The following is a 27,519-nucleotide window of genomic DNA, read 5'->3' as shown; positions in this document are numbered from 1 at the left end:
AGTATCTAGGATACCTCGAGCGCTAAGACATGGCGACTGCACAGTCATGAAAATGTTGATTTCATATGTAATTTTCTTGTAAACTTGGGGGATCTAACCCGTCGAAATGCAACTTCGGTACATGAAAACTCTTCTAAACCCGCAGGTAATTGTGTTAATGATGTTGTACTTCCTGATTTTGTTCTAGAACTACAATTAAGTTTCATCATCAACAACGAAATGCAGCTCCCATTGTGATCATTTTGATGTGATTAGCTACTCGGATAACCTACACACGAAACGGTTGAAGAGCCAAAGTGTCCGTGGCATTTTGATCGTTTTCTCTGCCTTTTTATCAGTCAAAACGTCATCGCGCTTTACTGATATCGACCCTTATTAGTACTGTTGATGGTCAATCTGAAAATACAAGCTCAATAAAATTAGGGGAATTAAAGATAAAATTTTAAATTAAAACACCACTGTATTTTTTATCCCCTTTCACTGCATGTGGTTTCCTAACCATTGAAGTTGTGTGGACAATATTGAGTAGTCGAAAGGCGACAAGAACTTCAAATTTTTACACGTTTTTTTCTGTTTTTTTTTTATATGTTAGTTAGTTTTTTTTTTTCTGATGGTAAACATTCTTTTTTGTGACATCTGTTATTTAAATGAAGAGAAATCCATAACTGTCATTTAGTTGAAACATTTGCAAAATAGTGGAAATCATAACAATGACTGTTATGTCTTAGTTAACATCCCTTGCAGCTTCCTGCTGTCATATTGCAATGGAACATGGAAAATGCGTGGCCCAGTAGTTAATCCTCTAATTGAGTAGGGGGAGGGGCTGAAAGATACAGATGGGGAAGAAAGCCACCAGAAAATGTGGTGTTGTGCTGGCCACCTCAACCCTGAATTATAAATAAATAAGTATCAAATCAAAGTTAATATTTGTTAAATTTTCAATATTTGAGGATGGAGCCTGCAGGGTGACAGCAATGGCATGGTCACCAAACAACACCAAAATGGCGGTAGTGACAATGGATAGAGTTGTTATACTGTATGATGAACTTGGTGAGAGGAGAGACAAGTTTTCAACAAAGCCAGCAAATGCACAGGTATTTTCTAGACTTGATGCCTGATTTGAATCAGTATCCTGACCAGAAAGGCAAGGGCAGCAAGTCTACTTACAGTCAATTCCTACCTTCTGGGCCTAATCACTATTATCGTCACCCTGTTGTTGCAGGATGAATTTAAGTCCCAGGGGGAAGATTGTCAAGAAAAACAGAAAATAACTCCTGATATTGCAAACGTCCCTTGTTATGCAGACCAAATTGTGTTTGTGAATGTGTTCATTGTAGTAGGAGTTGATTGTATGGATGCGTTTTATTGTTCAAGTGTGAGCTCGTCTTAGCTGGATATCAGGCAAGTGCCTGATGTAGTTAAATGTTTCATTGCTGTCCTCTTGGCACCCACAGGTGTGTAAATAGGTACCTTTGAGCAAATATGCTGTGAAGTAACCCTGAGATGAACAAGCATCCTGTCCAGGCAGGAGTAGAAATACTCCTTCCTAAACATGCTACAGAAACTTCATGCTATGGAAACTGGGATAAGCACTCCTGTCTATATATATAATCTTCTGACCCCTATGCAGACTTAATCATACCTTACCTGTTGGCAGTTAGCTCTTTGTGTTCCACTGTAGGAAACCAATGTTGGTGTATTTTGGGGCTATAACATACATATTTTGGATTTGCTGTGTATTTATTTTATAATATAAGTTGAGTATCTTGTCTCATGGTAGTAATAAGTTATGTTTTGTTCTATGTCACATTTGTCAGGCTGGAAAGAAGAGCTACATTGTGAAAGGACTTGCCTTCTCTCCAGACTCTACCAAGATTGCTGTGGGACAAACAGACAACATTATATTTGTTTACAAAATTGGAGAAGAATGGTAATTTGAGTTAATTTTTTTTAGTATACATGACTTGTTTATTGTCTTTACAAAAATTCCTAAACATTATTAATGATTGTTGTATATATAAATAAGAACTTATGCATTAATCTACGATTTCACCTTGTGATTTTAGGGGTGATAAAAAAGTCATCTGCAACAAGTTTGTACAACAGGTTTGTTATACAATGCATTTACAATCTTTTTTTCGCTAGAATTATTAGCTATTACTACTACAGGCAGTTATTTGTTAACTTCAGACTGTGGAAGCCAAAGTCTGTACAAATGCTTCTAAAGCCATTAGTAGCTCATAAACAATATTTTTGTGTTTCTGTATTGCAGAGTGCAGTCACATGTTTGATATGGCCACCTGAGCAACAAAACATTATCTTTGGATTAGCAGATGGAAAGGTAAATTTACATACATGTAACAGCATGTGCATGTAATAGTTACCTGTCAGGGCATCGACATACTTTTTTTCTTATTGTCGCCTTATTTTCAGCAGTTCAACCAAGATCAGTACAGGGGTCATTGTTTTAATTTATGGAGTTAAATCAAAATTGTGCCAACATCGAACCTTTACTGATGGTCATCTCTCAATAACAGCCACCTTTCACCATTTGTACAATTCTCATTTTCACCCATGTGCCGATCCATACAAAAATGTATGCTATACTCTTAATAGCCAGCTAATTCTTCCCTACTGGCTAGGTAGGATGGCCATTGCAAAGCGGTTTGACTATGTGATCAAACTGTTACTTAACATGAAGTTAACATACAATGCCATCAACTCTGAACTTCACAGGTCCGTAGTGCAAACCTTAAGACCAACAAATCAACAACACTCTATGGGACTGACAACTATGTTGTTTCTTTGGCTGCAAAGTAAGTTGTTCCAGTTACCGTGGACTGCTATTGTTATTACATCTGTTTAGAGCAGCTTTCACGTGAATGTCTAATTTGCATTGGCTTTGGTTTAGCACTGACAGTAACGAAGTGATTGGTTCAAAAAACTTATACCTTTTTGTCATCTAATCAGAAGTAAACCTAAAACTTATTTTATTGTGACTCACTTGTACAGGTTTTCTCATGCTTTGCATCAGCTACATGATATGCAGGGTTCCAGATAAGTTTTCAAGGCATTGTGTCAAAAAGGAATTCCAGTGGGTCAATTCCCACTGCTCACACTAAATCATTATAAATTTTCTGTTAATTTGTCGGGTCATGTAGCTGATCTTGTTGGGTTTTTGGACCCTCACTTATCTGGAACACTGTACATGTATTTGCTTGGAGGTGAGACTGATCTACTGAATTGTCTGCGTCCTTTGTGGTTGACCAGAGTGATTGCTTTGGTTTTAGTTTTACAACACTCAATTGAAAAATGCCTCATGGTATATTATATTTATTTGAATAAGCACCCAACCTCGAATTAGCACCCACCTCGAATATTAGTGCTCATCCTAAAGGCAGTAGAAGTTAATAAGCGCCCAGCCTCAAACAAGTACCCACTCCACACCCCTCCCCGTCCCACTCAAACTCGAATAAGTATGTAAATAATACTAAATACATATAGATGGGGGGGATACATATAACCCAGGGGGATGCTAATAAACAGGGGGTTTATAACTGAAATCTTCTGGTACACTGGTACCAACATACTGTGACTATTTGTATATTATTTTATAGTGTATCAGGGAAAGGAATTCTCTCTGGTCATGTTGATGGAGCCATTGTCAGATTCTTTTTTGATGACGAGGGAACAGGCTTATCCCAAGTACGTCAAACCTTAATGATATCAATTTTATATGCTTTATTAATATTACTTTCAAGTTTTTCCAGTAGTGCAAAGGCAAAAGTCAGTTGCCTGTGGCACCTGGGCACTTCTAGAGCACAGTCCTGATAATGTTACAGTAGTTGTTCCTACAAAGGGCCTGTTAGGACATGAAAACATCACTAATATTTTGTGATGTAAATTTATTTATTTATTTATTTATTAAGCTTCGGCCTTCTATTACATATAAAGAAAAAGAAAAAGAAGAGGAAGCAAAAAAAAAACAAAAAACAAAAAACAAAAAAAAGCAACAACAAAAACAGACAGAAAAACAAAACAAAATGGCCAGGGGAGCCACTACAGCTTAGCCAATTACAGCGGCCCCCTTAGATATAATTAAGAGACAAAATTATACAATATATATAAATCTAAATCTAGTATAGGGAGCTTAAAAGCAGCAATGCGGTGGGCGCGTTAAGGTCTTAGCGGTATTGCACTTTGGGCAAATTGTCCGTCACGTCCTTATATCTTCTTGATCAAAAATATCCACAGCATTTGTATGATATTTGTACAAAATTTGTATAAAATGGAAACATCACTATGTAGTTATACATCAATGTAAGTTTTCTTCATTCACCTGTTTTACTATCTCAGGGACAGTTGTGTAAACATCCATGTCCTCCATATGCTCTATGTTGGGGCTCTTCAATTGTGGCTGCAGGATGTGATAAAAGAATTATAGCTTACGGAAAAGAAGGTAAAACAATTTTCAGTGTATTGTCCTTCTTGTATATCTCTTCATAAAGGAGCATGGTAGTTAGATTTCTTTACAAGTTTGTGACAGTCTATTATCGAGTCTGATTATGACTTTGATAAGTGTAAAAACATACTGCTACATGTAGTTCACAGGCAACCCAAAAATGGTCCGTTTTGAAAAACAGTACTCAACAAATCACAGGAACCCACTCTCGGGGTGAAAATTGAAACAGATAAGAATATGGAAAAACACATGACATGTCTAAAACATGAATTTAGCTTGGATTAGAAAGTTTTGTTTTTTTCGCAGCTCTTAGAAATTCCTTTCTACTATGTCTACTAGTTAAAAGTTTTCGAAGTTTATTATCCATATAGCTATAGACCATTATTTCAATGCTACCAGTTTCAAGCAAATGCTTGAGGATATTCATTTAACAAATTTTGAACTTCTTCAATATGATTATGACTTGAATCTTTTCTTTTGCTAGGGAGGATATTACAGAACTTTGACTACACCAGGGATGATGATGAAAAAGAGTTTACCGTGGCGATTTGTAGTCCCAGCGGACAGTCTGTAGTGGTAGGAAGTTATAACAGGCTACGAGTGTTTAACTGGAGTCCAAGGAAGGGTTCGTGGGATGAATCAAAGATCAAAGAAATTCCAAATCTTTACACTATCACCTCCATGGCTTGGAAAAGAGATGGCTCCAGACTTGTTGCTGTAAGTGGTTCCCACCCCTTTTATTATAAAACTGAGTCATACATGTTAAAATACATGCAAAGTTGCTTTTGTATTTAATCTCTGAATGCTATTTTCATAAAGGGAACTCTGTGTGGTGGAGTGGAACTGTTTGACTGTTGTTTAAGACGATCAGTTTACAAGAACAAGTTTGAGATGACCTATGTTGGGCTTAGTCAGGTTAGTATTTTTTCTTTATTGATAAACTTATGAATATGAAGGGCTACATACTGAATAAAACAACAACAACAACTTTAGGAGAGCCATGCAAAAAGTAGTTTGATTTTAAACAAATCAACAAAATATTAAATACACTGTAAATGAGATTGAAGGCAAACCATTGAACAAAGACAACAAACAAACATATGGACAGAGAGAGAGTTTAAGAACACTGGTTGAGATTCTTACAATACTTTGTCTCTGTGTATTTAATTTGTAAATTATATCACTTGGCTGAAATATGTTATTATCATTGCAGGTCATTGTAAAGAACTTGTCATCAGGCACCCGTGTTGTTCTCAAATCACATTATGGATATGAGGTACTCATTCTTTCTCTAATTTAGATTTGCAAATTGTGTGCAGAATGGATCGTGTAAAGTGAAGTGTCTGAGCAAATTTTACTTAAATCTCAATATCAAGAATTTGACAACTTAGTCTCAGTTCCTCAATAAAAAACTGTCTCTGAAAAAATTGTATATAGTAAAACGTCAGATTTTGTTATTACACACTCCCTAAACTATGAGCACTCCTTCCTCTTTTCTGCAAGTTCACTGAGTGAGAAGAAACTAAAAATAATTGAGGGAAAGAAAAAGCAAAAGCCACACAAACACTAAAAATAGTATGTCTTGCCAACTAGTGTTTGTGCAGGCCATTTTTTGTTTTCCTTTTTTTTTCTCACTTGATGATTTAAGACAAAAGAGGAACCAGACTGCTTCAAATATTATCACACACAAGCCTAGTCACGTAAACATCTCTACAACACATGCAAGTGTTGGTAAAAAGCTAAAAAGCCGTAAGATTGTACTAATGGGTTTATTAGCTAATGTTGTTACTAATCATTTGTAGCACCCCCTCCGAGTGTAGTACAGTCAACCTTGGACAACAGCAGGGTGCAGTTTGTACAGTTCTTTGAGTACAGTAATTTGTTTGACAATGAATAGGATGAAGTCTGTAAGAGGAAGGGTGAGGAAGGTCTTAAGCAACAGTTGTTGATTACGATGTCCAAAAGACAGAGTATACTAAACTAGTATTAAGTCTCCAGCTGTAATTGTTACATAATTTTTTCTGTATCATAGATTGATAAAGTGAGCATCATGGGTAAGGACAGATTTCTTGTGGCATACACAACAGACACTCTCCTTGTTGGGGACCTTACATATAACAAGCTTAGTGAGGTGTGTATGCTTGAAGTAAATAATTCATAACAATGAATAAATAATCTTTGCTACCATATGTCCTCCAAGGTTAAACCTTTTAGCTTTGGATGAACAGTGACTGAAAAATTGAACTTTTAGTGCAATCTAATAATTAAAAACTATTCCATAATCTAACACAGCTCATGGGAGGTGCGATGGCCTCATGGTTAATGCGCTCATCTCCAGATCGAGCAGTCTGGGTTTGAGCCCTGGCCGGGGACATTGTTTTGTGTTCTTGGGCAAGACACTTTACTCTCACAGTGCCTCTCTCCGCCCTGGTGTATAAATGTGTACCGGCAAATTTAATGCTGGGGGGGGGGGGGTAACCCTGTGATGGACTAGCATCCCATCCAGGGGGGAATAGAAATACTCCTAGTTGTTTCATGCTACAGAAACCTGGATAGGCTGTGGCCTGATGGGCCACTTGGCTTGTATGCAGGCTTTACCTTTACAATTTTGAACAATAATAATTGTTCAAATGTGCTGTAGATTGGTCTAGATTCTTGACAGACTGACAAATATGTTACTTTCAATCTTCTAAACTCTTGGTGATTTCTTATGTTTATGTTTTTGATCTCTAAGTTCATTGGCATGTTTTTGAGATATTAATTTCCTTGCCCCTTTCGTTTTAGGTTCCTTGGCAAGGCACAGGTGGAAATGAAAAGTTCTTCTTTGAAAATGAAAATGTATGATATTAGTATATATTGATTCTTTAAGTTGGTTTCTGTCAGGATAAACTGTTTTACATATGAATTGTTTCTTTTGTGTGTGTTTGGAGGGAAAAACAAGACTTTGAAAAAATTGAACTCAATTCAACATGATTGATGTTCCCAGTTATGACTTTCTTCAACTAAAAAAGATTGAAAATTAAGTGTTCTACTTGACACTGGTCAGCAAAACAACTGTGTTTGGAATTGATGGTCCCAACAGCACAGCACATGACTTGTCTAGAGCATGTTTAGTTTAGATATCTAAAAGGAACAGAAGTGGCTCAGTATGGTGTTTTTACATTCTGTTGTACAGTTGTTTTACTCTTTGTTGAAAGTCTTTTTATCTGTGGCTATAAAGTATGTGTGGAGTAATGATGTGTCTAAATGCCGTTTTATAGGTCTGCATGGTTTTCAATGCTGGTGAGCTGTCACTTGTTGAATATGGAAACAATGAAATTCTGGGAACTGTGAGAACTGAGTTTATGAATCCTCATTTAATCAGGTAAAGCCGGTAAAATAGAGCCTCTATGCATGATGACCTCAGACTAGTAGAAATCACCACCAAGCCTTGATCAGTTTGAAAATGCAGCTAATATTTGCAAATTTTATCATGAACAAATTCCCAATTTATCAGCAAAGATGAAAGGAATACCCATGTAAAAATAACACGAAGGTGCCTATGGTGTGAAACAATTTCACGTAATCAAGGCTTGATGGTTAATCGTGCTAGGTAAGGTTGCTGGGTAAGACCTATTGTGTAACTCTCTAGCACATGGAAAATTTTTTTGACCGACTGTGTGGGTTATTTGTTTACTATGCGATATGGCCCAGCACCAACAAGGTTATTACAAGGCTGCGTTAAAATAATTTTCTCTTGATATCTTTATTTAAGTGTCCGGCTGAATGAAAGGAAACAAAGAGGAGTTGACAATAACAAAAAGATGGCATACTTGGTAGACCTCAAGACCATCACTGTTGGTAAGTAAGGAAATTATGATAATTAAAAGTATTGTTGACAGATTAACATTCTGGGTTACTGATAAAAGAAAGTTTATCTATTTTTTTATTTTTCCAGTTGATCTGATAAGTGGATTCAATGTTGCAACAGTAAACCATGATTCAAGAATTGATTGGTTGGAGGTAAGTATTACCCTATTGACACTGAAGTACATCACTTACTCCTTGAAGTTCTCTGAGTCAGGAGATGACTGTACCGTTTTTGCTAAAACTTTGCTTTTGTATGTCTAAAGTTTCTGACTCTTGTTAATCAATCAGTATTGTGAAAAGGTCAGGGATACTCATCAGAAAGTTTGAATTAAACCTCTATTAAGGAGACCAATTTGGCCCTCGGTTGAGCTTTGTTTGACCCCTTAAAAGATACCTCTTTAAATGGACATGATAACGTTTGTTAATAATTTCTACAAGTGCTACCCTAAAAGATACGTTGATGTCTGAAAATACTGGTGTTTCATTATCAACACCCTGAAAGAGACCAAATTCTGTGATTTACACCCCTAAGTGAGACGACGAATATCCCCAACCTTTTTGCATGGGGATGGGAGTGGGTTGTTTCTAGTTACAATGTAGGAGTCACCATGGATTGTATAGATCGTTTTCACGTGACGTCATCAAATTCCAAAATCCAAAACTAAAGAGCCACGAAAATTTTTATCCTCATAAGGCGTAAGGGGATCTAAACTTAAATCTGTTTACAACTTTTCAGCTCAATAGTGTGCTTGGTTTAGAAACCAGTGCCGTTTGAAGTTCAGAGTTATGTCGGTGCGTGACATACCACTCCGATCGCGTTTGTGGAGAAATGTACACTTATCTAATGATTTTTAGCCTTTTTAGGAGTTACAGTGTTAGGAAAAGTGCTTGTGTAAATGTTTGTTGGTTCAGTTCAGATAATTAGTCACCTAGATAGCCAAAGTAAGTTCCAGATGTTTGCACTATTTTCCGACCGCCATGTTGGTGGAGCACAGAGCTCCACCAACATGGTGAGCACAGAGCTCCACCAACATGGCGGCTCCATACTGGGCTCTGTAAATTTGCGCAAAACATTTCGACGAATATCTGAAGTTTGGGAAAACGCAGAGACCCAAAAATTGGAGAAGTGTCTCCTTTACCTGTCTCCTATAATATCAAAATTTCTTGACTTTATCCACTGAATAGTTTTCGATTTATTTTTTTGTTGCGTGACAGTGAAAACCATCTATTCATAACTTAACCATTCTGTTCCCTGTTTTTGAATGAGGGCAAAGTAAAGAAGATATGTTAAGATTTATAATTTTGATGCAAGGTTCCTTAGTTTTGTTTTCTTTATATCACTTGTACTGTATGGTTCTGTGATCTATTTTCATTTTCGTTGTACTTTAAAAAAGATTTCAGATTGAACAAATATTTAACTACTTTCTTAGCTCAACGAAACTGGAAGGACACTCCTTTTTCGAGACAAGAAATTAAGGGTGAGTTCTCTTTCACTGTAGTTATCTTTCTGTTCTAGATGAACACAATATCAAACAAGCAGCTGAGGAAAATAAGGAAATTGTCAAGTACAAGATTTTTTCAGATTGCTGTACAACCAATCTCTTGAAATGGTTACAGACTCATGAAATCGTGATGGCAGGTTATGCTAAGTGGAACTAAGTACCAGCCCGGAGTAGCCAGAAGACTTGATTGAGTGTTTTTTTTTTTTTTAATCTTAGCTCCATCTCCTGGATGTGGAAACGCAAGTGCGTACAACAATCCAGAACTACTGTACGTATGTACAGTGGGTGCCTCTCAGTGATGTGGTAGTCGCCCAAAACAGAGGGAATCTGTGCGTGTGGTACAATATCGACTCACCTGAGAGGGTCACTATGTTTCCCATCAAGGTAAGTGAGAAGCCCTGTATATACCAGAGTGTGATCATGTCCTATTCATGCATTGTTGCACATCAACAGTATAACTCAGCTTGTCACCAAACTTTTTGACAATGTCGAACAACAGACAACTACGTCATTGTTCCTAGGAGTAGACTGTGGACAGGGCCATTGTTTCTCCTTGTTTGATTGATTCAAGTGAAATCTTATTATACTGTTATTATTACTGTTTGATCAAGGGAATTTAAAGATTGATTTTCAATTTTGTGACGGGACAGATTTTAGGTATGTAGGTTGAACAAGAACTTCGCCATGAACTTCGGTTCCACTGGTTTATTAACGGAGTAACGTAGCGAGATTACAACGTCAGTGTCAGAGAAGAGAGTGATTGAAGAGTCAAGACTAGTTACAAAGTCGTTCTATTTATGCGAAAAGAAATAAGTTAATTGTTTTTCACACGATTACAGTCCATTCATATGCGAAAATAGGTGTTTTCAGGTGCCGCAAGACCCGAGAATAAAGGGAATGCGAAATGAGCAAGGTTTGTTTGATCGTGCAAAAATTTGCAAAAAGGAAAATATCTTAAGGTCTAAATTCCAACACAGAAAAACAGTTCACTAAGCCAAAACCTAGTAACTCATCCTAAGTTGCCATCGAAAAGAATTCAAGTTTACGGTTGAAGAAATATATGAAATTCAACGAAAACTAGTCCGACTGAGAACAAAGGAACTCTGAGGTGGCAACTTAAACTAGCGATCTCGGTTTTAATGAGGCAAATGAGCCTTATCATTATGCGAACTCAGGCCGCAAAAGTGTGAACGATTCCGCGACTTAATCAAACAAGTTGATCTGGTAAGGTTTGCTCATTTTCCGATCTTGCAGCTGAGAACACCTTGGAATGAAGTAGTAGGTTTTACAATGGAGAATAAGTTTACAAACGATAGTAAACATTTCTTCTAGAGATTCCTCGCTTTCTAAGTTACCGAGTTTACAACAATGGTTAACCGATATTATTTAAAGATAAAAGGTAAAATAAGGTTGAAACAAGGATTCTCTTTTAACCAGCTAAGCACGAGTGTTGGACCTAATTCTTACTTTGTCACAACGTGAACTCACACTTAGTTCATAAAGGAAAATCCTTGCTCTCCGCAGATGAATAAACAATTCCGGTGCTAACACACGTACATAGCAGTTACTGTGCGGAGTCAACCTGAAATGAATATAATTTCCCCTATGATATATATCGTATCCCAACACCTAGCGTTCGAACCCGAAGAGAGAATTAAGCGAAGATCGTGATACAAGTGTCTATCAGCAAGCTTGTTTTTTTTTTGTTAACCGCAGTATATTCCTAGGCGATTATCACCACAAATAAACAAAATCAGCTCGGTCTTTTTAGAAAGGAAACTAACTAATTATGTTTTAATTGATCCAGTTAATTCTCTCTTCAATTCCCCGCTGTAATAAAATGGCTAGATATTTCATGAGATTCTAAAAGCAAGAAATCAGCGTAAAAATGGATAATTAACTAGCAAGATTCAAAAAGCGAATAATCAGCGTAGAATGGGTAAATATCTTACGAAATTCTAAAAGCAAATAATCAGCGACAAACACCTAGCAAAATTGTAAAAGGAAATAATCAGCAAAAATTTTAAAAGCGGATAATATTCAGGAAAATTTATTGGAGGAGTGGATAAATATATGATTTTGAGGCGACGACTAAAGGAGCCGACCACAGATTATTTATTTGTCCTGTTTTACAGCTTTGTTTGCCAGTAGTGATATTTTTTCCTACTCATCGTTTATTGAATGACGTCGGTCGTTTAGTCGTGAACCGTTAATTCGTTTCTTTTTGTTTCGTCTCAATATCCGTACGTAGTTTTTGTGTTTTCATTCACATAAATCAGAATTGTATACTTACAATTTACCTATTTGCACTACCAATTTCACCGCTTTGAATTGAATTTCACTTTGTACTTGTTTGGGATAAACTGACATGCCCTTAGCCAATGTTTGCATTAAATTGGAAACTGTACGAAGGTACAAAAATAATATTGTCTTATGCTGACTGTTTGAAACTCACTTGACAGGGAGACATCATTGATCTTGAGCGGGCTGACGGTAAAACAGAGGTTCTGGTGAATGAAGGTGTGACTACCATCTCTTACACTCTGGATGAAGGACTGATTGAGTTTGGTACAGCCATTGATGATGGAGACTTCCCAAGGTAGCTAATAACTCTTTGATGTAGCTGCGTAATAGGTATAATAAGAAAATAGCCCAAAGAAAATACGCGCGCTGATCGATTTAAAATGGTGTTTCTATTTTATGAGCTCGAGATTTCTTGCGCCCTCGTCAACTATCGCGCATAGAAATCACGAGCAAATAATCTAATTGTTTTAGTATAAATCTACTAGCCGTTCAAAACGTCATCTAAATCCTCTTCACAGACACTTCGAGAACGCAAAGAAGCGTCCGTCATTTTGTTAACAAGGGCACACTGCTACGCTTCTACTAGCCGTTCAAAACGTCATCTAAATCCTCTTCACAGACACTTCGAAAACGCAAGGAAGCGGCCGTCATTTTCTTAACAAGGGCACACTGCTACGCTTCTCACTATCTATCACAGAATAGATCAGAATAGATAGTGAATAGCGTAGCCAATTAGAGAACAGCATTCGTGATAGAACGCTATCAGAATTATACTAAAACTCGATAGAAACACGGCACATGTTTTCTTTTTCTTAAATAACTTTAGGAATACATAATTTGGCAGTGCAGTTCATCGTGATTTCGCAATATGAATTGGATTAGGACCTTACACGATCTGCCTTTTATACTGACGTCTAGTATGTTATTTAATGTTTTTCAGGGCTGTGGCCTTCCTTGAGAGCCTGGAGATGTCGTTGGAAACAGAGGCCATGTGGAAGACACTGAGTCGCCTCGCCCTGGAGGCGAGGCAGCTGCATATTGCCGAGCGGTGTTTTGCTGCTCTGGGTGATGTATCGAAATCAAAGGCCTTACGTCAAATAAACAAGATCGCTGAGCAATCTGCAGAAGAAATGGTAAGCCTAACTGCTTTAACTGAATATCGATTCATCCATCAAGTGCTAATTGTCCTGTCCAGAATCTTCAGGCTCTCGTCTTAGTTGAACGTGGCTGCGCCATCAGACAATCCACTGGACAGCACCATTATGGAAACGTCCACACACACAAGAACTGTTATAGATAAGCTTTCTTCCCACCATACCAGAGAGGAACTATCTACCCCAATATATTCATTATGGTTCCTTTACTGAATGTCTTAAAGCCTTTCCTTTACGGGACCCTGACATTAATGACCTAATATTTATAAAGACATAACCACATACACGATTAAGAAACTGTTGACCGTGTCTCTGGGTGCATATCTTCCGCTTAGGAGTTTCTTGCACAGTAAAGATTTAGATTTAGATTTATATTTAGAAAACGGTAGTAGGGGATTGAATTGAGAATTTTAAGCTTTGCTTTTGTGTTTACCAGGGTGGTGACGGTACAAATCACGTGAGAGTAAGAGCCAGGCTGGCAGTGCTGGACAAGAACTTCAAGATGGCTGAGAGCATTCTTCTTGAGCAAGGCTATGTGGATGAAGCCATTGAGATGTACCAGGAACTGCACAAGTGGGACGAAGCTATTGCTGTAGCTCAAGCCAAGGTATGGAGAACATGCTGTTAATTCCATTGAGGGGGCAGTGAGTATTTGTGGGGCGGGGAAGACCCACTTGGTATGGGAGACCACGTGGTATGGTAATCAGCAAACGTTGATCACAACACTGAAACGCCCAACAGCTGACGGCTGGATGCTGATTTTGCAGTTTACGGAAGATAATGTGATGTATTATCTCATTCTCGTATTGATATTCAAACTAATTCTCAAAACGAATATTACGAAGGCTATAACGTGCTTAATAAGGACATTTTACATGAGATTTAAATGAGGTCAAGTGAGTCTGCATGCAATTCTGAATTTCTTTAACCAAAGCTGTTCAATGCTCATGGTGATAGCATGTAGTCATTACGTTGGTAAGTAACATCTGAAGAAACTCGGGTTTTGTGGTTCAATCTTCCAGGTTTTTGCAAACATTTTAGCCCATGTGGAAATGTTATCCGCTGTTTTCTTCTTGCGACTAGTCTCGTTTTAATACGTTTTATGTTTAATATTAGGGCCATCCAGAGCTGGATAATTTACGTGCTAATCATTACCAGTGGCTCTCGGAGACAGCACAAGAGGAAAAGGCTGGAGAGGTACGTCCATCACAAAGCACATGTTCGGGTCAACAGTGGAAATCTGTGCTCTTTGAATCCGTTAGAAGTTTAAGATACGGTAGCGATTCAATCCTCTTCTGGCAGGTTTATATCGGGTCTTATGGTGCAATTTTTGGCACTACTGTCTCAAGCTTTCTGCAGTTCCAACTGTTAGAAATAGCCTACAGACGTAACCTTAGTTAAAGAAACTATTTTTAAGTACTTACGAGTCTAAATTGGCTACCTAAACCAATACGTCGAAGGAAACTATGCCTCAAGTGCGCTTTTCAAAAGCATTGTTTCCAGTGAGCAGAAATGTCTCTGTTTGACCTTTTTGTTTCTTTGATTCTGGCCCGTAGGTGAAAGAGAGAGAAGGAAACTATATGGAGGCTATCAACTTGTATCTGAAGGCTGGTCTACCTGCCAAGGCTGCGAGACTGACTATGAGCAGAGAGGTGGGTCTGTCAGGCTTGCTGTTTGTTTCATCAAGGGAAGGAGGGGACGTTCTTTTAAAGGAGCCACGTCACGGCTGGCTGCGCATCTTAAAAATTTGGCCTAAAATTTTCAAGTTCGTCGTTTGTAATCCGTGTTAATCTTCTCCATCCTCAATCATCCTTGTTCCTTTATGATTTAGTAGTATCTCATAAGTGTTTTTCTATCTTAGTAAACTACTATTTTCAGGTTTCCTTCAATTTAAAGGTCATTTTGTACGTGGCCAAAATACCGTGACTGAGCTCCTTAAAGGGGACGCTTCTTGTTAGAGAGCTCACAAGGAGAGACTTCGGTGTACATAGAGTTCATAGCATAATAATATTAAGAAATGTTCATCAGTTGATTGGACTGCACGACGTTAACGTGAATGTTTTTCCCTCTTGACAGGAGTTAATCAATTCTTCTGACTTGCTCGGGAGGATTGCAGCTGCTCTTCTTAAGGGAGGACTGTATGAACAGGTAAATTTCTTACAAACAAATCTTTTGCTTTGCCATGTTATTGAAGTTACTGATTAAGTTAACTTGGTTACTTGTTCCTTTGTATGTACTCGTATAATTCTTGGTCATTTTTTAGGCTGGAGAGCTCTACGAGAAAGTTGGCAAGAATGACCTTGCGATGGATTCTTATCGCAAAGGGAATGCATATAGGAGAGGTACGAAACATTTCTTTGTTTTTACACAGTGAAAACCCTCAAATCAGCCTCTTACTCTTATACATGCACTCTCTGTTATTAACCCTTGATTATTCAGTGGCTGTATCTTTCTGTTTCCCTTTTGTCTCTGTCCAGCTGTGGAGCTTTCCCGGGTGGCATTCCCTCGAGAGGTTGTAAAACTAGAGGAGGACTGGGGCGATTACCTGGTTTCCCAGAAACAACTGGATGCTGCTATCAATCACTACATCGAGGCTGGGTGAGTAAATACAACATGGAAACGATACAATGTTCTTCCCTCTAAACTCCTTTCCACTGTGTGAGCAGAACCCCTTTTGATTTCCCCTGGAAGGAGGGTGAAAAAGAGTTTCTCAAAAAGGCTGGGCTCGCTTGTTGACTTCTTATGAGAGAACGTTTGGAATAGACTCAGAACACCTGTGATCACAACATTAAAAATTCAATTTTGTGATGATCGTTATTTCTTTATATTTTAGTGTTGTGATGACTTAAATTGATTGCCTTAACAGTTTGTTTGCTAGAGTGGGGTCCAGGAAATGTAATCAGGGGCAAACTAAAACAGATAACGAAGTTTCACTGAACAGATTTGTGATTTCAGGTTTCAATTAATGTTGAACTTTCACTCTATTTTCTCTCAGATGTTCAATCAAGGCTATCGAGGCAGCCATTCAAGCTCGTCAGTGGAACAAAGCTGTTCAGATTGTTGAGCTGCAGGATGATAATGTGGCCGAAAGGTTAGTAAGAGTAAAGTTACAAAGTTCCGTTGGACCTGTCTTGGTAAATTGTCGGAACTGACCACTATGTTGAACAAGAACATTTTACGAATCCCAGCTGGCAAGTTCGTTACTTGCAAAGCGCGGCCAAGGGGGTTGAACTCTGGACTGGCACGTTACAACTGCCCCAGCAAATTATTCTGTCTCTTAGAAGTTGCCATGCAAGTGCCTTGCAAGTTTCCAATGGACCACAGTTTATTATTTCACATTTCCTATGTCCAGGTATTATCACCATATTGCTCAACACTACTCTCAAGTTCAAGAGTACAAGGTATGTATGCCAAATTCGCACTCAAGGTCTTTATTGTAATGACTATATGTGCTCACTAAAAAGCTTTGTTCTGGTTTTCAGCTTGCAGAGAAGTATTTTGTCAAGGGAGGGGACCCTCGGGCTGCTATTGAGATGTACACCAAGGCTAACATGTACGAGGCTGCGCACAAGGTAACATTCCTTGATAGTTCTCATTGTCTTTACTTCATTCTTCAAAAATGTTGTTACCACAATTTGTTACCAGCGCTAACAAATTGTTTTTAGATGAAGGCTAAATCGTTTTTATTCTGAATATTCGCAGCTTGCAGTTCAGTGCATGACACAAGAGGAAGTAGCTGTCATCTACATATCGCAGGCTCAAGAGCTGGAAGCGCAAGGCAAATACAAGGAGGCCGAGAAGTAATTCGCTCATCACTCGTGATAAAAGTCTCTGGCTCTTCGCCTAATTAAAGTGACAGTAACGTTAAAAAAGAATTTAAAAAACAAATTTCTTTCAACATAAACTTCACGTAATGATATTAATCCCGAGAATAACCAACAGCTAATTTCTCTTCACAATCAATAAATTTGAAGATAGGATTGATCTATTATATATTCATTTGTAATCAATATATTGTTGATCATTAAGGTCATGGGAATATAAATTTTCTGCAGCTGATATTTAAACAAGTAATCCCAACTAGTAAATGCCTTTTGAATTTCTCTTAGATTATATTGCACTGTTGAGGAGCCAGACTTGGCCATCAATATGTACAAGAAACATCGCCAGGTAAATGTCTTCGTGGATCTTTTTGATTTAAATTATTTTGTAAAAGTATGTGTACACTTATCTGTATATATATATTTTTTCAGCTGTTTTGCCTCAGGAACTGTTGGGGAGGGGTAGGGGGTCCTCCAATGAGATCTGCATGTCCTTACTCCTTATCAGGGGTATGAAGTGTCTATTTTTCCTGCTCCATCCCAAACGGCAAAATAAGTTTTTCCTCTCTGTTACAATTGTATGAGCCGCTGAATCTATCCCAAAATAAAGGCTACCGTAAATAATTTACCAAAACAACGAATTTGAAAATTAAGCATCTCAAACTTACGTTGGAAAACTGAAACCCCATCCACATCTATCAGACCTAGCCCGGGTTAAAAAATCCGATCTCCTCCTATGGTGCATAAAAGCGTTTGGATTTTGCGTGTGGTGTTTTATGTTAATTGACTCTTTCCTCTACTGTTGGTAGTTCGACAACATGATCAGGCTTGTCGCTATTCACCACGAAGATCTGCTCCCAGACACGCACATCCACTTGGCAAAGGTAAATGCTACACATTGTTCAAACTCCTTGTTCAGTTTTGTTTCTGTCAACACAGATGTTCTGGAAGGACCAGCGGTCAAACTTATATCTCACGTGTTCATTCATGCCCATGCGCATTCGACTCTCTTTGTACAGGAACTGGAGGCTGAAGGTCAACTGCGTCAAGCTGAACATCATTTCTTGGAAGCGAGGGACTGGAAAGCAGCCGTGAACATGTATAGGAATCAAGACATGTGGGAGGAGGCATACAGGGTCAGTCATGTTCGTGTATTTGAAGAGGGGAGGGTAGGAGAGCAATTACTTTTCTCACAGTGGGGAGTGGGCGGAATCCCATTTCATGCCGTCTGTATTAGTCTTTCGTGGTTTTAGAATATCTGTACGCCGAAAAGAATAACGAGAAGAGGAAAAGTGAAGATTTAGTTACATTTACCCAATACGTTATATTTTCGGTGTTTGTCAAATTAGGCTCGGCCACCAGACGAGCCGGGAAAATAATTGGCCCACGCTAATAAGTGAGCAACTAAGTTAATTCATTGTACGCGGTTTCTTTAGGTTGCCAAACAACATGGAAGTCAAAATGCTTCTAAACAAGTCGCTTACCTGTGGGCAAAGAGTTTAGGTAAGTTTGTGCAGAACAAACTTATATCTCAGTTGTGATTTTAAATAGGTACTTGTTGATTCTCTTGTCTGTTATTGTTTTTTCCTCTTGCTCGTTTTACATTTCCATCTGGCATTATTTCGTTCACTGTTGATTATTAAATCCTGATTTATTTTTGTCAGGAGGAGACTCTGCCGTAAAGTTGTTAACCAAGTTTGGTCTGCTGGAGTCTGCAATAGATTACGCCGCAGAGAACTGGTAAGGAGTGCTACTTCAATGATTGTCTTATACACAGTAGTGAAAAGATGATTTTTGTTATAGCGTAATATTCAACTGTAACAAGAGGTATACTTTGTTTTCAGTGCTTTTGAATTCGCTTTCGACTTGTCCCGAACGGCGATGAAATCCAAGTTGCCAGACATTCATCTCAAGTACGCTATGTTCCTGGAGGATGAGGGCAAGTTTACAGAAGCTGAACAAGAATTCATCAAAGCTGGCAAATCCAAAGAGGCTGTGCTCATGTGAGTTTATTAAAATGAAATTCAATTTGTAATCATCAGTGAAGTTAAGTTAATGTGGATCTTGGTTTCCTGTAAGAGTGTTGATAATTTTAGTGTTGTTTGGGCAAAAAAGGGTCTAAGTGTGGTACGAAGTCATATCTTCCCATCAGAAAATCAGAAAATAATGTGACTTAAACTTGAAAGTTTTTATTTTACTTGGCAAGTTAACTGACCAAGAACATGAACACCATTCGCAGCCCAGTGGATTTTATGGCATTATATAATATGCCGAATAATTCTCACATTTTGATTGGTTCTTACTTATGATCTATCGGAAGACAGACGCATAGATAACGTCATTAACATGTCGTTTTTGGTTCCTTATTATATAAAACAAGTAGATTCCATGTTGCTGTTCGTCTGTTCACTAAGAGATCACAGCAAACGTCAAAATGAGGTAAGAATATCAATGGCACACTCGGCTATCGCCTCCGGTTCAGAGGGTTCGTGTTTCACGTTTTTGTTCTTCCCAAGTTTTGACGTCATCTGTGATCTTTTGCTGAACAGACGCACGACAACGTGGAATCTATTTGTTAAACAGATTCCAAATCTCTGGACCTATATTTTACGAACTTGGTGAAAAAACTAAACCAGAGAATTTTTTTTTGTTTTCGATGACCTCTTGTTCTAGGTATGTCCACAACCAGGACTGGGACAGTGCTCAGAGAGTGGCAGAGGAGAATGATCCTGACAGTGTTACTGACGTGTTAGTGGGACAGGTATGGCCGCCTTTTCTAATCCGTTTTCATCTTTCCAAATTTTGACCATCCGTGCCATTCGTGGACAGACTGGCATTTCTGTTGTGTTTTCTATCATTTGAAGCGTTTATTCAGAGGGTTTATCATATTTAGCCATCCTTTCGAATGTAACACAATCGCCTAAAATAACGGCTTCCGGTAAAATTTTGGCATTCCTCAAAATTGGAGAGCTTCTTATCCTTTAATATTTTCTTATTCAACTTATTAACTTGCTCATTATGATTCACTTTTTAATTTTAGGCCCGTGTTGCATTTGACAAAAAAGAATACCAAAAATCGGAGACGTTTCTTCTGCGAGCTCAAAGACCAGAACTAGCCGCGCGTTATTACAAGGTAAGTTAACCAGGATCAGCTGAGACTGACATACGCGTGTCTTGTCCCAGTAAGTTCAACACTGAATAGTGATAACGGTTCTTTGACTCTGATACTCGGTGGACATCCATGGTTAAACCGAATCATAAAAATTAAAACATTCCTGTTGTGCGTTCAGGTTTTTTAAGGTTTTATTAATGTTTTCTGGATTCCAGGAAGCCGGCATGTGGACAGATGCTCTCCGTGTTGTGAAGGAATACTTACCTCATAAGGTATGCACAGTGTCCGAAACCATAACTATGCCGAAACTAGAAAGAAGGGACCAGAGCTTTAATCAGAATGTATGAAAAAGACGAAGCTTTGTAATTAATTTGTTCCTGTAATAAAGACTTAGTCAAGTATGTAATATTTTTCTCTCATACTCTCTTTTAATAGCTGGAACAATGGCAAGACGAGTACGACAGAGAGGTTATGTCTAAAGGAAACAGGTACCATACTGCTGTCCAGTGCTATCTTGTGACGTCACATACTGTGGCATTGTGGGTAACAGTGTGACGTCTGGGTTCCAAAATAGCATGCGCGGGAAATTGTAAACACGAAATGGCAGATACGTCTTGACAACGAAAATATTCAAACTATATTTTTAATTGTTTATTTTAATTAACAGAAGGAATTAATTTTTAACTGTGGAGTTGTCCTTTAAAACGGTATTTGTCTCGTAGCCTAGTGAGTAACTGATACATTGTGTTGTTTTATCAGAGGGGCAGAGTCGTTACTGAGTCAAGGAAAAGACTGGGAAAAGAAAGGAGAGTACAATAGAGCTATTGATATGTACATAAAGATCACACCCAACATGACCACTGATCATGAATTAGTGGAGGATGCCATGGTGAAGGTTAGTGTCGTGTGTTTGAAATCTGAATGATGTACCCACCTACGCTCATTGTATCGTGACCTAAGATTAGTTTGTCTATAACTGGAGCGAGAAATCGAAAGCAAAATCGGGTTAAGAGAGAGACCTCAGACGGACGGACGGACGGACAGACAGACAGACAGGCAGACAGACACATCGACCAACCGACTGCCCAACAGACAGACAGGCAGGCCGACAGAAAGGCAGACAGGCAGACTGACAGACAGACAGACAGACAGACAGACCGACAGACCGACAGACCGACGGACAGACAGACAGACCGACCCACAGCCACAGAAAGAATAATTTCATTTGCTTATCTCAGTGCATCGAATATAATAGCAAAATGAGTAATTCAGTGTTATTTATTGATTGCTGTTGTGGTGTAATTTTCAGGCAGTCGAACTAGCAATGAAATTCGTTAGTGACCGAGCTTATGATGTGGCAAAGATTGCCTGTCCAAGACTGGCAGAGATCAAGTGCTATGAACAGGTCTGTGGTATACTTACGCATTTGTTGTTTGAATTCCCTCATTTATAGAAAGTCAAAGACCCTGTCGTGAAAAGGGTTAGCGTAGATGTATTTGATTTGAAGACTCTTTGTGAGAAATAAATGTAAGCTGATGTATGGCAAGGTGGGATTGGAAATTGTTTCAACTTGTAGCCATACTTCTCTGTTATAGTGTTTGCACTAAGCAGCGAAGCTCAAAGATCCGATTTGTTTTACATTTTTTCTTTCAGGCTGGTGAATTGTATCTTGGAGTTGAGATGGTTAAAGAAGCCATTGATGTTTACATCCAGGGTGAACTGTGGCCCAAAGCCAAGAGATGCGCGGCGGAAATGGCGCCAAAGTACGTGGCAATTTTGTTTCTTATTTTATCATTGATTTAGGGCGTGGCATGCTATGTATACCACGCATCTTTTTGTTCATGGTTTTCATTTCTTTTTCTTGTCTTGAACTCTCGACGATACGTTATCAATGTGACTTTATGTTATGTTACGTTACGTTACGTTACGCTACGTGAGGTTATGTTATGTTACTTTACAGCTCTCTCTAATTATTATTCTTAAGTATTGCTTCTCCGTCTGTGTTAGATACGAGCAATATGTGGAAGATGCTTACGTTGCATTCTTGAAACAGAAAGGACAGGCTGAACAGGTCAGCAAAATCATTTCTTCACTGGTGAAATGTGAGTTTAAGTGACCGTAGCAAGTCTCTTAGGGAAAAGTCTCAATTGGGTTTGATTTTTGATAACATGAAACAAATGGATTAAGAAACTTCAAAGTTTGGAGATACGTCCATCGGCACGGGTTTGGTTTCTACAAGAGAGTATGAAAGATAAGAAAATTACCCTTCGTCTTCTCATTTCATAAGTAGGATGTTTACAGTATATCACGAGAAGGTATTTGATAACTATTATATTGTATGCCCAGACACTTAATTGGCTTGGAAATTTAATATAGAATACAAAATTATTGTATGAATTCGGGTCTACTGGGTTTACTGCCAAATATGCGATGACTTTCAAGCCGTGTTGTCAGTTGTAACTTCAACTCAAACTCTGATTTATTCACCGCACCGCTGTTATTTTAGCTCGTCGACGTGGATGTTATCGCGGGTCTTGATATGATGGTTCAACGAGGACAGTGGGATAAAGCTATTGAAACCGCCGAGCAGCAGGTATGACATCACTACACCTTGCTCCGACGTGATGTTGTATTATGTCACTTTTACGAGCTTTTCGGTACATAACGTTACGTTACGACAACAAGTTGTGTCATGTTGCGTTACGTGACATCTTTTTGCTTTAGTTGTCGTTATCTCGTGACGATACATTATTGGGTGCAACATGTTAATTGTGTTACGTGACGTTTTTCCTTGTAACTTTATAGCTCTCTAGCGGGCCAATAGACGACTAGCTATAGTGGTGAGAGTTGTGGTAGTCGTGTTATGTTAGGATTACGCGATCTTACGTTGTGACAATACTCCTCAGTGACAAAACTCTTTGTTGTGTGACATTTTGTCACGTTACCTTCCATCATTTTGTCCTCAGGGCTACGAAGTTCTCAGTAAATACGTCGCCTTGTACGCTGCTAACCTGATCAAAGATGGTAACACGCTGAAAGCCTTGGACCTGTTCGGTAGATACGGTGCTCCAGCTAATCCTCAGGTAAACTCCTTTCATCAATTAGTGTTTCAAGAAATATTTAAACTTTGGCTTGCTACAACTAATGCTTATCTAGAAAGCATTGCGAACCCTCAATAGCTTGGATTCACAGTTAGGATGGTGAATAAACAACAATAGCATGTTTTGGTTCCTAGAAAAGTGTTGGTGTTGGTTACTTTCATAATGGAATCCTGTTGAACGTAAGGTATTTTCTCAACTGAGAACAGATTAATTCATATGCAGATAAAACCTCTCAGAGTTGCCTTATTCAGCCCCCTCACCACCCTGCTAAAAAGAAAGCTTTCAGGCTTTAACCTTTGAGATACAGTTTCACTTTCCATCCGCGTGAGCTATAAAGCCTTGACAATTTACGAATAGATTGAATTCTGTTAAACAGGTGGAGAGTAAGCTAGTACTTAGACACTTTCCTTTATTCTTACCAACAGAACTTCAATATCTACAAGAGGATTATAACGGACGTTATATCAATGCCTGGACTGAGATCTGCTGACAGTTACCGCACGTGGGCTGACCTGAGAGATGTGCTGTTTGAGATTGTAAGTGCAATATCTTCATTGCACCTCTTGTATCATGTTCGGGGGTTTACGAAGTATGGATGGAAATCCCTGAAGGGTTTTGTTCGGTTTCTTTGTTTTGATTTTCACCGACTGAGCCTTATTTTATCCAGAGTGTGACCTGTTGTTGATTATTTTAGGTTGAAGGTTTGAGTAAGGGATCAGCCGCTGGTACACCGCAAGCTCAAGAATTTGAGGTTATGTTGGAGGTCATCCATTATTACAGCACCAGATGCGCCTGCATGCAACACAAATCACTGGTAAGCGGTCACTAACTTTGTCATTCCCTCAGTATGACGTTAACATTAGCTTTTTGCGCTCATTGGTCTCAATGTTATTCCCGTCACATGGAACTTAAAGTTCTCCAGGTTATGACTCTCGACTTTTCCTTTTTGTCAACAGGATACCCTTGCGGCCAAATTGTCGATTTCCCTTCTCCGACATTCCGATGTTATTCCTTGTGATAAAGCCTTTTACGAAGCTGGAGTTACGGCTAAGGTAAGCAATGTATTCAACATTCTGATCACTTATCAGTCTCATAACTTTACCTGTAGTTTCTTGTAATCTGGAAATCAGCCTTTCTTGTGTTTTTGGTGCGCGCGGTCGCGAGAAGGCTTGGACAAGCTCTAAATTGTGTACTATTACGAAGAGAAATAACAGTATTATTTCCTTCCTGGCAGGCCGTTGGCTGGGACAATATGGCTTTTGTATTCCTTAACCGTTACCTTGATCTCAGTGAGGTGAGTCACTTATTAAACTCATTGAAAAAATGAAGTTGCTTTGACGGGAAAGGTAAATGCTTCACAGATGCCTGTTATTTTCGTCATATTTTTGAAGTTGATTTTCTTGTTTGTGTCTTCAGGGTATCGAGGAAGGTAGTCTGGACATGTTGGATAACAGTGATTTTGCCGACACTGATATTCCATTTGAGGTCCCTGTTCCTGAAAAACAACATTTACCGGTGAGTTGGGAAATCAGCCAAAAAAAAAAAATTCGATTGATGTCTAAGACAACAATTAAAGATTAGTTACAACTCAAGGCATTATCGTGAATACAGTAGAACAAGATTTTAACCTTTTTCCGACTCAGTGTAACATCAATTTTTATTAACTACACGTGATAACATATTTTGTCTCCACGGCGCATGTTGTTTTCAGGAAGAAAAACGCGAGGAAGTCAAGGAGTGGGTGTTAGCTGTTTCAATGGATCAAAAGGTTGGTTTAGAACCTGTCTTGAAATACTCGAACAGCCCGTATTTTCCCTGACCGCGAAAGGCACTAACTGTTGTTTTGATTTGTTTTGTGTATGGGAAGGGTGGAAGAAGAGTCCACTTGGCGTGAATGAAATGATTGAAAAGATAATATAGTCCAGAAAATATAGAAGAAGACTTCTTTTCTTTACCACTACAGTATGTGCCTTTGCAAGTGAATGTATGAAAGATGGTGTGTTTGAAATGGGGAGAAAGACTTTGTCTTTCGTCTTTAAAAGTATGTGTATTTCCCATTGTCTAATTCTGATCCCTCAAACTTGTGACAGGTGGAGCAAGTTTTGCCGACAGATGAGCGTGACACATATGAGGCATGCCTTGTGGCTGTTAACACTCGCATTACATCACCACCCTGTGTCATAACAGGTGATAACATGATGATTTATTTCACTTCGTAAAAGATAAGAGAGCTAGAACAGGGTAGCAAACCACAAAGTCTCCTCTTGTGTTTTAGGATATCCTGTTCTACGAAACAAAATCGAGTTCAAACGACCGGGCAAAGCTGCTAATAAAGAGGACTGGAACAAGTTTATCATGGCAACCAAGGTGGGTTTGGTGCGCATGCTCCATGTGATCTACCGATTACAGATGTTTCAGATCTTTCTGTTTATCGAGTACTTCAAAATAGCCACACAGTATAGACTAAGTACGTTAATTAGCCCCTCCAGGCTAAAAAAAAAAGAAACTTTCGTTTAGCTTGTGTCATCTGAAACTCTTCCCTGGATGTACCAGGGTCGCTGTAACGAATCAGTGGAAAGCACCTTTTCCTGAAATGTCTTTCTTATTCTCTTTTCCAGGTTTCTCACAGCCCCGAGTGCCAGGATGTACTGCGTTTTCTGGGGAACTGGTGCGGAGCACCTCAGAACCCTTCCTATTCCTTTAATTAAAGGCAGTTACTAGATCATTTTGTGGCCGTTCTCGGCTATTTATAACCATAAAACACGTTGCAAACTTAATATTTATTTGAAGTGTTTAGAATCACTTTCTGAACGATTTACTGGGAACCGCGGCTTACAGTAATTTATTTTGATTGATTTTTGACAAGTGTGTGTTGGTTTCCGTTACACTGGAAAATTCGAAAACGTTCTTACTCTGCGTTTCCCAACGTGATGCCTCTGTTTTGTATTATGTTCCCGTGGCGAACCGAAGTTCGACCTGTCAACCAAGCCGCTCGGTTGTAGTCTGGGCCTTTCACTGTTATTTCTCCCTGTCACGTGATGCCTTATTGCAGTGTGACATGACACAGAGAAAGAACTCTGTTTGGGTCAGTGCATTGCGTGACTGTTCTTGTTGTAACACTTTCCTCTTCCGAGGTACAAGGTGATCAGTGATAATATGTTTGTTGTAAATAGCGTAAGTGTAATAGTGCTATACAAAAGTTTTATTTCATGTTGAAGAAATAAATTAAGTAAACTTACAAGGAACTTCAGTCGTTTATGTAGTTAACTCTTTTTTCTCTGGTTGACAGTTCTGACAGTTTAATACAAACCTGTTTCCGACTTTCATTGTCATTATGGTTTTCGATTTAATTTCGACAGTAGTCCTGTATCTGCCTTGGTTTAGCGTTTGTGAGAAGCACTTTGACCAAAAGAGCAAAAATTCCTGAACTTGGCTTCTTGAGCGCGTTTTCCCGCGCAAGGCGAATGTTGCCAGTTATTGGTTGGAGCCGTTTAGTTGTGTTCGCGATTAGCGGGAACGTAATCGCACAAGAAATGAGACCCACGAAATCATAACAAAAGCGCTGCTGTTTGTGAAAGATGTAATTTCTGACGATTGAGGGACGAATTAGTCAGAAATTATCATTCTGACGGCACGATGGAGAGGTTCGCGGGGTGTCCCTGGATGTTTAGGGACTATTTAGGCATTTGGCGGGAGATTTAGGTCATTCTAGGATAGTCAGTCACGGTCTTGTGTTCGTGTTCGTTCTCTTTTTTGATTCTTCTATATCAGATGACTGACTTACGCATCCTCAATCATTCACATTGAATGTCTCGTGTTAGTGCAGTCAGAATCTCGTGATTTTGGCTCTATGACTTGGTTGGCCCGGGTTGGATTTTTCTGAGGAGCTTGTGAAGAGCATTGCTTAATTTCTTTTCCCCTTTTATGAAATTCCCCTGGATTAGAAATGCCACCAGATGTAACGCTGTTTTAAGTGTCATTTGCGAAGTTGTGCCACCACAGAAAAAGTGGCTTGAGGTCGTAAGAGATATTTTCTCAGTTTATAGCCGGCAATAGTAAAAACGATTCGATTATATGCGTAAATGTAATTTAGCGCGCTTTATCCGATTAAAGTTGTTACCTGACTGCAACGCTTAGTAACTTCCTGTCCTGCTTGTTCGAGGTCAATTGTTTAGCTTAGCTTGTCACTTATCAGTCCTTATGACTTCATTGCG

At 38.8% G+C, this 27,519-nt stretch overlaps 1 protein-coding gene across 1 annotated transcript; it reads left to right on the top strand.

The window, feature by feature from the left end:
- Position 1: 1 nt before the first annotated feature.
- On the top strand, positions 2 to 26,550 carry LOC110059981 (intraflagellar transport protein 172 homolog). Its single transcript, XM_089278983.1, has 55 exons — positions 2 to 145; positions 951 to 1,094; positions 1,818 to 1,930; positions 2,067 to 2,106; positions 2,273 to 2,341; positions 2,737 to 2,816; positions 3,618 to 3,705; positions 4,357 to 4,459; positions 4,947 to 5,179; positions 5,282 to 5,377; positions 5,676 to 5,738; positions 6,495 to 6,593; positions 7,247 to 7,300; positions 7,723 to 7,826; positions 8,217 to 8,302; positions 8,400 to 8,464; positions 9,742 to 9,789; positions 10,030 to 10,197; positions 12,276 to 12,412; positions 13,058 to 13,250; positions 13,708 to 13,878; positions 14,388 to 14,468; positions 14,828 to 14,923; positions 15,348 to 15,419; positions 15,535 to 15,613; positions 15,749 to 15,869; positions 16,267 to 16,362; positions 16,624 to 16,672; positions 16,754 to 16,843; positions 16,974 to 17,071; positions 17,381 to 17,441; positions 17,902 to 17,976; positions 18,112 to 18,228; positions 18,529 to 18,595; positions 18,757 to 18,832; positions 18,937 to 19,095; positions 19,766 to 19,853; positions 20,133 to 20,225; positions 20,420 to 20,476; positions 20,640 to 20,692; positions 20,964 to 21,099; positions 21,514 to 21,609; positions 21,858 to 21,967; positions 22,212 to 22,275; positions 22,711 to 22,797; positions 23,171 to 23,287; positions 23,731 to 23,841; positions 24,000 to 24,119; positions 24,262 to 24,357; positions 24,540 to 24,599; positions 24,722 to 24,820; positions 25,017 to 25,073; positions 25,396 to 25,492; positions 25,581 to 25,672; positions 25,924 to 26,550. The coding sequence occupies exons 1-55, from the start codon at positions 107 to 109 to the stop codon at positions 26,011 to 26,013; spliced, it is 5,253 nt and encodes a 1,750-aa protein (XP_089135109.1). The 5' UTR covers positions 2 to 106; the 3' UTR covers positions 26,014 to 26,550.
- The last annotated feature ends 969 nt before the right edge of the window (positions 26,551 to 27,519 follow it).

This window comes from Orbicella faveolata, unplaced genomic scaffold (assembly GCF_042242905.1).
Source record: "Orbicella faveolata isolate gen_17 unplaced genomic scaffold, um_ofav_v1 contig_47, whole genome shotgun sequence".
NCBI classification, from domain to species: Eukaryota; Metazoa; Cnidaria; class Anthozoa; order Scleractinia; family Merulinidae; genus Orbicella; species Orbicella faveolata.
Note: the sequence above shows the minus strand (reverse complement) of the source record. Positions and strands in the feature narration are given on the sequence as shown.